At 36.5% G+C, this 12,662-nt stretch overlaps 1 protein-coding gene across 2 annotated transcripts in view; it reads right to left on the bottom strand.

Annotated features, from left to right (window-relative positions):
• Cdk15 (cyclin dependent kinase 15) overlaps positions 1-12,662 on the bottom strand; it is an 85,138-nt gene that overhangs the window by 30,313 nt on the left and 42,163 nt on the right. For both annotated transcript variants that reach the window (XM_027941844.2, XM_027941843.3), the window contains exons 9-10: positions 8,045-8,138; positions 413-476 (exon numbers count right to left, since the gene is read on the bottom strand). In XM_027941844.2, the coding sequence (XP_027797645.2) occupies positions 413-476; positions 8,045-8,138 (158 nt within the window). The remainder of the gene's footprint in view (positions 1-412; positions 477-8,044; positions 8,139-12,662) is intronic.

The following is a 12,662-nucleotide window of genomic DNA, read 5'->3' on the forward strand; positions in this document are numbered from 1 at the left end:
AGGAGAGTGGACAGGAAGAAGTAGGGACAGGGTGGGAAAAGATGAGAACACCACTGTAACTCAATGACAGTGTGTGGGGGGGTACTTAAAAGTGAGATCATATTTTGAGTTTGGGGGGTTTTTAATTTTAATTTTTTATTTTTGCCATCGGGCAGTTGGAAATGAATGAGGAATCCATAGTATTAGTAATTCCAGATTATGTTTCAGTTTGCTACTTGTGTTTTACAGAGTTGGGGAAACCAATCTAACATTAACTACTATTTCAATGTCTTTCTCATAAAAGAATCAGGAAATAGATGAATTGAACTCCATCTTTTAAGTTAATTTCACAATGCAAAGCAGACACTCTGTGTGGCCAATGCTCTCCTGACATTGCTAATTCCAAACATTCAGAAGTTTGGATTGATATTACCTGGATTGTAGTTAGGTAGCTTGGTGACTCCAGGCCAAGTGTCCTCTGTAGGGACTCCCAACACCTATATAAAGACAGAAAAAGACAAATAAAGGTCAATGGGAAGACCAGAAAGATGAAGCAGGTACAGAGATAAGAAGGACAGATCAGGGAGGAGTGGGGAAAATTTGATTATGTCACATTACACCAGCTAATATATAAGAGAAACTGTAGTATTTCTAACATTGGGCAAAGTCTAGTACATGCCTATGGTCTGTGTGTCTTTGCTAATTGACTTGATATTCTGAGGCAGATCATATGGCCTTGCTTAAAGTCATCCTCATCTGCAAATATTTATTGCATGAACACCATGCATGAGGAGGTCATTTTAGCAGATGGGGTATAAACAAGCCGGAGTGACTGTCCCTTTGCCTTACATCACGTTACCGTAAGCATACTGACAGAGGACATTTGACAGCTTAAATCATGCCTCAGCATAGGCATTCAGCTGTTCCCAACGTGCTCAGATTAAAAAGGATTCAGATTACTGACCTTTAGGCAGTGGAATGTTGGCTAAAAATGACCCCTAACCTAACTCCAGTCCTTTCTACCAAATTCATCTCATGGGTTGTTTTCTTTGTATCCAGCAGCCTAGAATATAGCATTTGGTTTTTTCACTAGTGAACTATAATGGTAGCATCACTTGAAAAAGAGCTAGCCTATGCTTTACATGACCAAATCAAAGGTCTTGATTCTAAATTAAGATGCTGTATGAAAATAAAAGTTGTTTGGAACACAAAGCCAAAATAGATTTTGGATGGTGCTGTCCTGGAAAGTTCCCCTATAGGATTCCTCTTCCCATTCTTTTAAGATGATCATGAAAGCCCATAGCCAGTTATATCTGGGAATCTGAATTACACTGTTTTTGTGAAATACTAGTAAAGCACTTGTAGCTTCCAATACACTGCTATAGCACAACTCTTCATAGATGCATACCTCAGGATTACTCTTGAGAAGCATCTTGCAGAGACAGTCTGGAGGATCCAAGTGAATAAAGATGCTGGCGCAATTTTTATGACAAGAAGTTAATTGCCCAACACCAGCAGTATTATCAATAAGGAATCCAGAATCTCAAACCTATCAGTTTGCTGACTAGGACTCTGGCTGAGAGGTCTACTTTTCCAGCCTTTTAAGCTTGTCCTTAAACAAAAGATACTGAAGTGCTATTTTCCCTCATATATTAAAAAAAAAAAAAAATCATGCCACCCAGCAAAATCTTCCTGCTTTATCCATTCTCTAAACAAACTGAAAAGCAACTGAGGGGATTATAGGCTTTTCCTATCAACCACCCTGAGCCTGAGGGAACACTCAGAATCCTAGAATCCATTTTGAAAAACCAACTGGATTAATTCTTCTTTTGTAGGAAAAGGCCAGAGGACGGGAAGCTAATTCTTCTTTCTTAACCTACCATCATATGTATTTGCCGGGATGCAAGTATAAATGAGTGGGTGTGATTCGTGTGCACCCATTCATCTTCTGATGGGTGGCAAAACACGAGGAAAAGAAAGCAAAGATCAAGAGAGAAAACAATACAAACAAAATAACAACCACGTTCATATCTTCTCTAGGTATCACCAGACTTGTCGGTTACTTAGTGTTGCATTTCGTGCCAATGAAACAGATACCAAAGTTTTTGGAAACTCTTTTGAGCTAAAAGCTTTAAGCTTAAGATTTTAGAAGTGTAAACCAAAATATTCAATATACTTTATTTGGAAATTTGATGCTCAGTTTCCATTTGAAAGTTAGAGAATTCTTTTTCACTTGAGAAAGTTACTAAATTTCATCTTCATTTTCTGGGAAACTGAAACTCAAAAAATTGCTGATTTTCTCTCTTGCCATGGGCTCTTGTAAGGCAGAAAGTTCTAGGTTTTAAACACAGTGGTCGGAGGAGCTGTTTATTTGCCTTCATTGGAATGAAAACTAAAGGCATTTTGATAAATGGATTTAAAGTTTGCATAGTTTATTCTGAAAGTTTATTCTGATTTTAGGACTGAATACATGATTGCTTGCAAAAACACTTTAAGAATATATTTTAAAAACACTTCAGAAAATATTGGCAGCTATGACTTTAGATGTAAATACATCACATGTACATGCACACACACCCACAGACCAAAAGATGTTAAAATAAATATTCAGAACTTCTCATTTTGTCTTTATTGCTAAGACTGAGATCTAACTGTAGAGAAAAATGTGGTTAGAGGTTGGGAAATTTAGAATGGGCCCATTGATTTCAAAGAAGCAATTCCTACATCAAATATCATAGAACCTCAAATAGTTTTCCTATTTTTATCTGTGAAGACCACATTTAGTAAAACACAAATTCAGGAACTATTTGTAATCTGTTTAATTTTCTAGCCTATTTCTCAGGCAACAAAGGTGAAAACAGACAAATGAGATTACATAAAACTAAAAAGCTTCTGCACAGAAAACAGAACAATAATCAAGAGACAAACTATAGAATGGTAGAAAATATTTACAAACCATGCATCTGGTAGGGGATGTTTGGAAAAAAGAAGGAAATCCTGTCATCTGCAGCAACGTATATAAAGCTGTAAGACATGTTAAATAAAATAAGCCAGGCACAGAAATACAAATGCCTTGTGATATCTTCGTATGTGGAATCTAAAGAAGGTCAACTCAAGGCAGTAGACTAGACTAATGGTGACCAGGGACTAGAGCTGGGAGTTGGGCAGATGTTGGTTGAAGGATACAAAATTTCAATTAGATATGAAAAAGGTTAAGAAATATACAACATATTGATTATATTTATATAATTATAAATTATATTATATTATTGTATTATATATCATAATACAACATGGTGATTATAGTTAATGTATTGTATTCTTGAATATCATGGAGTAGATTTTAAGTATTCTCAATACACTTACACACACATACATACACACACAAAGTATGTGAGGTGATGCATATTTTAATTGGCTCAATTTAGCCACTCCAATACGTATTTTATTTGATTTTTAATTAATTTTTTTTGTGTGGCATGAAGAACTGAACCCAGAAGTCTTCTACCACTGGGCCACACCTCCAATCCTTTTTTATTTATTTATTTATTTATTTAGTACTGGGGATTGAATTCAGGGACACTCAACCACTGAGCTACATCCCCAGCCCTATTCTGTATTTTATTTAGAGAAAGGGTCTCAATGAGTTGCTTAGTACCTCGCTTTTGCTGAGGCTGGCTCTGAACTCACGATCTTCCTGCCCCAAACTGTTGGGATTATAAGCTTGCGCCATGACATCCGGCTTTGTTTTGTTTTGAGACAGTGTCTCACTAAATTGCTGAGACTGGCCTCCAAACTTGTGATCCTCCTGCCTTAGCCTCCCAAGTTACTGGGGTTACAGTTGTGCACCACAGTACCTAGTTCCAAAACGTCTTTAAAAAAAAACATCATACTGGCTCTAGGGTGTAGCTCAGTGGTAGAACAATTGCCTAGTACGCATAAGGTCCTGGATTTGATCCCCAGCATGACAAAACAAAACAACAAAAAAAATCCCAAGAAACATACTATGTTGTATATGATAAATAAACACACTTTTAATTTATCAATCAAAAAGAAAGAAATCGATCCAGACCCAAAGCACATATCCACTATACTTAGAGGTATAGTAGAGCCATATGGATAAGCTTATAGATATTGTGATGTCATCAAATGTAATGTTAGTGGCTTCAAACAATATTCAACAGGGTCTTTTTCTCTCTATGGCCTTTTTGCTGTGACTTTATCTGTGCAAACTTGTCTATGTTGAAACTACTCTGGGACATTATTTCCTCAACTGTAAAAATGAAAAACTGGAATCCACAGTTATATGCTCCCTTTGTAGATGTTCTTTCCTCACTTTTCCTCCAGACACTCACTTCCCTGATGGCCCTATTGCTTCTAAAGCAATACATACTAGTTACAATCAGATTTTACATATGGAGACCAAAGTGGAATACAAGTATTATTATCAATAATAATATGATTATTAACTTTGCACTTACCAGAGGCCAGGCACTGCACTGGGGAAAAAATAATTCTAATCTGCTTGAGATTAACCAGATGAGGTACAGTGATACAAAAGACAGCAAACCTGCTAACTCATGATATTCACATTTTTCCTCAAAGTATGGAACTACAGATGTAATAACAAAACTGCTTGGAGAGGACAATGAGAAAATGAGCTTTCATGACTCTGACCTCCTAGTGCCCATAATCCACAGCTACACAATATAGAACTATCTTCTGGAAGCACAGGTTGAAAGTCAACAGTGAACAATGCAATTACATAAACTTGAGAAAAAAACTGAGGGGAAAATTTAATGAACAGAGAATATTGTGATTAAAATTCATAGGAGCTACAGTGTTCTCTTTGCACTTTGGTTACTAAAGTCAGAGTCAGAGAATCAAATACAATTGAAGACTCTGAGGCCTGGAGCCAGGGGTGTTGGATACACACTTGCTCTACTTCGTGCCTGAAGTTGGAGTTGTGTTCACGACTCCTGAGTCCTGACTTCAGGCCAGTGTTATTTCAAATATGTCCACTTGTTTTAAATTTGTAGTGGGTTGTCATAAATGTCAAAATAAAGACCCTTTCACTCACTGCAATGTGGTAAAAGTAACAGTAGACATGAACATGGCTTCTGGGACAGGTCCTGTTGGATTCTGTGGCCTCACTCTTTTTTGGTACTTTACATCCAGATTCAAGTCCAGCATCTTTCACTTATTGAATTACCTGACACATCCTTCAGGCACCCAGTGTCACTTACCAAGGCCAGGCCTAAACACTTGAACTAATAGCTAGAGTGTCATCAGGTCCTGGGAAACATCTAGTCTACTCTTTCTGTTCATGATTTCTAAGTGCTATGCTAAATGCAAAGAAGTATAAAATGATTGCTTTTTAAATGCATGGTAATTTAAATAGTGTGTGATTTTTAAAAAGTCAGTTTATACACCACTCTTTAAATACTTATAGCATATAAGGATATATTCTTTTAAAATATGCTACTTTTCAAATCTCTGAATATTACATCTCTTTTCAATATTAAAATTTATCTTAACTATACATATATCCTTTCCATATATACACATTTGTTTGTTCTATATGTATTTACTTGGACTCTACCCATCATCCCACCTAGACCGAACAACTCTTGAAAACATAATCACGAATATTTCTTATTCTCTTTTTTTCCATGACTTGCTGCTTCCTATAAGTCCTTGAAAAGAATTTATATATGGTGAATGTTCAATAGGTATCAAACAGCTGGGAAAAATTCTTTGAATGTGTAAAGGGTTCTTGCAGGGTAAAGTTTAGGCAGTGTGGGGCTGGGGATGTGGCTCAAGCGGTAGCGCGCTCGCCTGGCATGCGTGCGGCCCGGGTTCGATCCTCAGCACCACATACAAACAAAGATGTTGTGTCTGCCGAAAACTAAAAAACAAATATTAAAAAAATAAATATTAAAAAATTAAAAAAAAGTTTAGGCAGTGCTAATTGTGCTTTTTCTATTGTGGATAAGAAGTAATAATGCTAAGTGGAAGAATCGACCAAATAAGTTAAATATCAGATAACATTCACTAGCAACTGGGTTACTGAAACATCTCTGTAACAATTTATATGAGAAAGGAAGAAAGCAAATATTTGTCAAGCACTTATGGCATACTGAGTTTGTTATGCATTTGATCTTATGGAATTCTCACAGCAAGATTAGAAAGTCATGAAGTTCAGAGATATTACATAACATTCCCACATTCATAGCTAGAAAGTGGCTAGAATTCAGGAAGATCCAGGTTCTCTGATTCCAAAGCCATTTCATTAGCCTGTCTCCAGTTTAGATGGTTACAACCATCTAACAATGTTATTTTAAAGTAGCATTTTATCTGTTTTGCTAGGAAAAAGTTCTAAGTCTTTTTGGTCTGAAAAATGTTCTTTTAGTTTATGAATGCTTTTCAATTTGTCCCAGGTTTCTTCATAAAAGCCGCTCTGGTTCCAAAAGAAAATATAAGTCAGTGATTAATTGCTATATAATGTGCTAATTTCCCAAAGTACATTTTATCTTGGCCAGAAGACAAGGAGCAGGATCCAGAATTGCAAGTGATAAAAGCCCCAGTGTAAAGTACCTGACATTGTCTACGGCATGAATGAACTTTGAAAATACTATGCTAAATGAAATAAGCCAGATACAGAAAGACAAATGTTACTCGATTTTACTGACATGAGGTACCTAGAATAAACAAATTCATAGAGACAGAAAGTAGATTAGAGGTTACCTGGGCCTGGGGGGTTGGGTAGATGGGGAGTTATTGTTTGATAGTTGCAGAGCCTGTTTAGGATGATGCAATGGCGCTGGAAATGATGTCACCGATGGCATTCAATGGGAATGAACTTACTGCATGAACTGTACAGTTAAAAATGATGAAATTGGTAAAAGCTTTCACTTCGTTGCATTTTAATTGACACATAAAATTTGTACAGATTTATAGTGTACTGTGTGATGTGTCAACACATTTGTATATTGTGTAATGTTAATATCAGGATGAACATATATATGTTTTTAAACATTTATCATTTCTAAGCCAGGTACAGTGATGCATGCCTGTAATCCTAGTGACTTGGGAGGCTGAGGCAGAAGACTCTCAAGTTTGAGGCCAGCCTTAGCAATTTAGTGAGGCTCTCTGCAACTTAGTGGAACCCTATCTCAAAATAAAAAATTAAAAGGGCTGGGAATATAGCTCAGTGGTAAAATGCCCATGGGTTAAATCTCCAGGGCCCAAAACAAAACAAACAAACAAGAATCCCCCCCCCAAAAAAAAAAACCCAAAACCAAAAACATTTCCTTGTGATGAAAACATTCAAAATTCTTTATTCTAGCTTTTTTGTGCAATAGAACACCAGAACTTATTTATCCTATCCTAACAGTAACTTAGTTCTCATTGACCAACCTGACAAATTTAATGTTTTTTGTCACAATAAAAGAAATCATCAAAAGAGAAACATACAGGTGACTATAGTATGACTGAAATACTACTATGTAAGGGACATAAAAACCAACCACATCGTAGTACCAAAGAAGGTAGAGATAAATAATATAAAGGAATGGAACTACACTACACGGGCACCTAGACATCTTAGGAATCTGGTTGTTGAGGAGCATGATAAAGAGAATACGTATCTCATACTGACAAGTGAAGTCAAGGAATTCTCTGTTTGATGAGGGTTCCATGACAGTCTGTCATTCAACTGAGAAACATCCAGGGCCAAATACATGGTGGAAATAGTTGGAGGTGAGAAGGCAGAGAAGTGCTTAAGTAGTAATAGCAGAAATTGCCCCAGGAGGTTGAGACCATAATAAAAATAGGAATCAGGAGACCTATGTCATTGGTGGGGTGGCTTCATGGGCTGCTATGGAGCAGCAGGGGTTTTCCTAAACACTCATCTCTAAGGTGCTTATCCCTGTAGCAAATACCACAGTTTCTATAATCTTAATACATGACTCAGACGGACTGCTCCGTTTGTCTCTAAAGCAAATTTAGTTCAAGGTTTGAAATGTGGATATTTCTTTTTCCTTAAGAGGAATTATTTTCTTACCTCCCAGATCTTCTCCAGCTGTTCAAGGATGTTGGAAACCCCAGGAAACAAAGGTTGACCCTGGAACATTTCAATAAAGATGCAGCCTGCACCCCTAGCAAAGGAAAACAACACATTTTCAGGGAAACCACACATGCAAAACTGAATTATTAGAGTGTCAACTTCTGAGGAATACTTTGGAGACTACTAAATAGGGGCCATATGCTATTAAAAGTCTTGCGGGGGTTGGGGGAGAAGTCCCCACGTCAAATGAAAGTGAGAACAACATGCAGCTTTTTGTTAAGATGCAACTAAGCCAGCAGCAGTAAGGAACACTATGTAATCATCAAACATCTTGGGTCATTCAAGCTTATTAGTGATCCATTTTATGAGAAGAGGGGAAAGTACTGAATTCACAAATTGTATAGTCCTTTCCACTGAATCTAAGATGCTATCATTGTAAAAAGACATCACTAGGAGCAGCAGTGCACATCTGTAATCCCAGCGGCTCAGGAGGCTGAGGCAGGAGGATTGCAAGTTCAAAGTCAGCCTCAGGAAATTAGTGAGGCCCTAAACAACTCAGTGCAACCCTGTCTCAAAATAAAAAATAAAAAATGGTTGAGATTTGGCTCTGTTTAAGTGCTCTTGGGTTCAATCCCCAGTACCCACCCAACCCCCAAAAAAGACCTCACTATGGTGTACTTCATTAAGATAGTTTAAAAACTCCTGCAAGTTATTCCATAAGTATGTACAACTATTCCATGTCGATTAAGATTTTTTAATAATTTAAAAGATTTCAACCCCTTAAAACACACACACACACACCCCTTGCAAGTTAAACTATGACATGGTCAGAACGTTTATTTTGTACTTATTGAAAGGAATGTTATAAATTTAATTAGATTATTTTATCATACACATGCAAGAAGAAAAGGAACATTAACAAAATAAATTGGTTCCTAAAACTTATTCACATTTAGCATTTGACTCAGACTCCTCAATATCTGTCTGTATTTACTCACAGTATCATCCCCTGTATTAAGAGGTTGATGATGCAGCATTTCTTAAAATAAGTTATAAAAGAACTAAGTCATTGGTTCTGGGCTTCTAAAGTGGTTTTGCAATTACATAGTTAGCTTACTTTTGACTCCTGCTTAAAGAATGTTGCTAAACATGTTCAACTCACTCCTTCTCCACATCATTTGGCTCATACAGTTTTTTTTTTTTTTTTAAGGCTCTTTATTTGTAAGTTTTCCTCCCAAGTCAGTGATACCCATTCTGCAAGTTTTGATGCTGGCTTATTTGATGTTCATTCTGCAATTGTAACTACAGTCACAACTGCAGCTGGCTGACTTCTATTGAAGATGCTACTATTGGTGAGATGCATCCCAATTTAACAGAAAATGTGCATCTTCAAAAAGATTAAATAGGGCGAAATATAAATTTTCCTTCCTCCATTATCAAACTGAAAGATTATTCCTGAGGGACAAGAAGGAGTGAGATTTATTTTGCTAATAATGAATGTACATTTTTGTTTGTTTGTTTGTTGCAGGTGCTTAGGACCCAGCCCAGGGCCTCTCAGATGCGAGGCAAGCGCTCTACCATGGAGCCACATCCCCAACCCCATGTGCACATTTTTATGTCTTTTGTGTGTTAAAAATGATTCAGGTGACTGATTATAGCAATTATCTTCATGGCCCAATACTTCTCAATTTTTTTCTACTCCAAATCCCATTCACCATAACACATAAATTTGTAATTTTTGTGGGGCACCATGAACAAGGAAATTTAAGTAAAACATTTTATTATGGATTGTTGTATTATGAAAGACTTATTATCAAGTTCATATAAAATGTTGTCTCTACTGCATATACATTTACTTCATATGACAGATTGTTACTTTTTCCATCCGACTATAAATATACACTGTTTAATTTACTTTTACTGATTGTGCAGAAGGTGGCAGGTTTTTCGACAATCAAGTTTAATAAAAAGTCTTATCTTGTATTTGGTTTGGGGAGAGACTATATTTTCAAAGAAAACTGAAATTTATCTTATGTCACAATAGGCAAAATCTGGTTTCATGATGTACCCTTTGAACTTAATCAACTGGCTTATTCTCATAATTTCATGAAAAAAAGAAAGATATCAGACTAAGCTTTACAAGCAGGTTTTTCTTTACCCTCTTGAACAATAGGTCTTTGTTACACATTTTTTAAAAAGTCAATTAGTATAGAAGAGCTACATTTAAAAAATTTTTTTTAGTTGTAGACCTCTATGTTTATTTATGTATTTATTTTTTTGTGATACTGAGGATTGAGCCCATTGCTCTACCACTGAGCCACAACCCAGCCCCCAATTTTTTTTTAAATTTTTTGTCATACATTTTAAATTTTGATCAGATAAATGTAACTTATGGATCTAGTAAAGAGTATCTTGAGGTGGAGTTCTGGAATTATTGTTATTTTAAAACTCATTAATTTGTTTCTAAATATTCCTATTCTTTTTGCTTGTTGTCTTTAAAACAACAGATACAAAATGTATAAATGGAACAATATATGGAGGGGAATGAAAGTAATGGCACCCTACCAAATGGTAAACCCATCCTGGTTGCTAGCAATGGTAACATATAAGGGGCAAGTCAACTGAGGAGCAGGTAGCAAGTGCCCCCAAATGGTCTCCATAGCCCAAGCTTTCTCCAAACACACTTGAAGAGCCTAACACAATTTCATTTTGAAGTGAAATGTATACATTGTGTGGACATAAAATATATATGTAATTGGTTTATTACTTGGTTATAAAATAAAAATTAAAATGTATTGGCTTTTGAAGACTAGACCCAACACTCCATCCAGTTCCCAACTACCTTCAAGAAATTATATGGCTTACGAACCACTAGAAGAGAAGGCATATTAAACAAGGTTAAAAATAATATGTCATTCCTAGGGTTAAACTGGAAGTCGACCTTTTTTTCTTCTCCCTAAAATAGACTTTCATTGCCTGGAAAAAGTCTGTTGTCTTTTCAAGGTGTGTGTATGTTGCTGGGATTTGAACCTAGGGCCCTGGGTCCTGCCCACATCCCCCGCGGATGGTGGAAATGGGGTTCCCCTTGGTGGAATGGGCTGGCTGAGAAATAAAAGCTAAGAGAAATAAAACACAGGAAAGAAAAAAAAAAAAAAAAAAAAACACAGGACACAGAAAGTAGTTTCAAAAACGGGGGCAGAACCAGCAAGCTGATCAGATGGATGGAGCTTCTGGAACAAGATGGAGCCCAGCCTATCGGAAAACATCAAAGGCCTTCTGTATTAGACTATTCTTCACCAAAATAATATAAAGGTGGACTGTTCAGTTCCTAATAGGATATGCCCATCTCTAGTACTACGTACTATGAAAGACCTTTCTAGCAGAGTGGAGGGGAAGGTCACATGCATTGGGCAATCTATTGCCACAGGAGAGCCACAGAAAGTTCCCTATGCCAGGCCTATCCCTCCCTAGCTCCCATGCCTAGAGAAGGTCCTCATGTATTTCACAGATGGCTTCCTGCATTGGGCATGCTACTTTGGCCCTTACCTATACCCCCAGCCCCTCCTAGTATCTTTTCAATTGGTAGATATGGAAAAACAAGAAGGAAGTCCTTTTGTTACACAATTTCCTCCTCCTCCTCCTCCTCCTCCTTCTTCTTTTTTTTTGTACCAAGGATTGAACCCAGGGGCACTCGACCACTGAGCCACATCCCCAGCCCTATTTTGTATTTTATTTAGAGACAGAGTCTCACTAAATTGCTTAGTGCCTCACTGTTGCTGGCTTTGAACTCACCATCCTCCTGCCTCAGCCTCCAGAGTGGCTGGGATTATGGGTGTGAGCCACCGCACCCAACTTGTTACACAATTTTTTAATGACTTTACCTTCTACGCTGCTAAGATGGAGCACAAAATTATGTAAAATATATTAAATCTAGAACATTCAGGCCATTATACAAGTACTCCAAAAGTAACACAAGATATTTGTGTTATAGAGATAAAATAATAATATTTGGTTTATTGGTTGAAATATTTCATAATCATTTCAAGGCAGGCAGAAATTTAACAAATCTGGAGTCTAAATATATATATATATAATATATACACACATACATACACATTTATATATAGATACATATGTGTATATATGGATATAAGAATTTGTGTATGTTTATATGTGTGTATATATGTACATATATGTTTTATATGGATATGAGAATAGATGTGGACATAAGAATATATATGTATATATAAATTCCTTAGCTGCTTTATTTTTTATTTACTTTTTAAATTTAAGAATATAAGCTGTGAGGCTATCATCCATTTTGCCCACTTCATACTAGGATTAAGCAAACATTTAAAATATTCTGAATACTGAAGTCTAGATAGGAAACTAGCTCTTTTTTCTTTTCTTTCTTTCTTTCTTTTTTTTTTTTTTTTTTTTTTTTTGGTACTAGGGATCCTTTACCACTGAGCTACATCCCTAGCTCTTTTCATTTTTTATTTTGAGACAGGGTCTTGCTCATTTGCTTTAGGCCTCACTAATTTGCTGACTGACTCCAACTTGCAATCCTCCTGCCTCAGCCTCCTGAGTTGCTGGGATTGCAGGGATACACCAC

This window comes from Marmota flaviventris, chromosome 11 (assembly GCF_047511675.1).
Source record: "Marmota flaviventris isolate mMarFla1 chromosome 11, mMarFla1.hap1, whole genome shotgun sequence".
NCBI classification, from domain to species: Eukaryota; Metazoa; Chordata; class Mammalia; order Rodentia; family Sciuridae; genus Marmota; species Marmota flaviventris.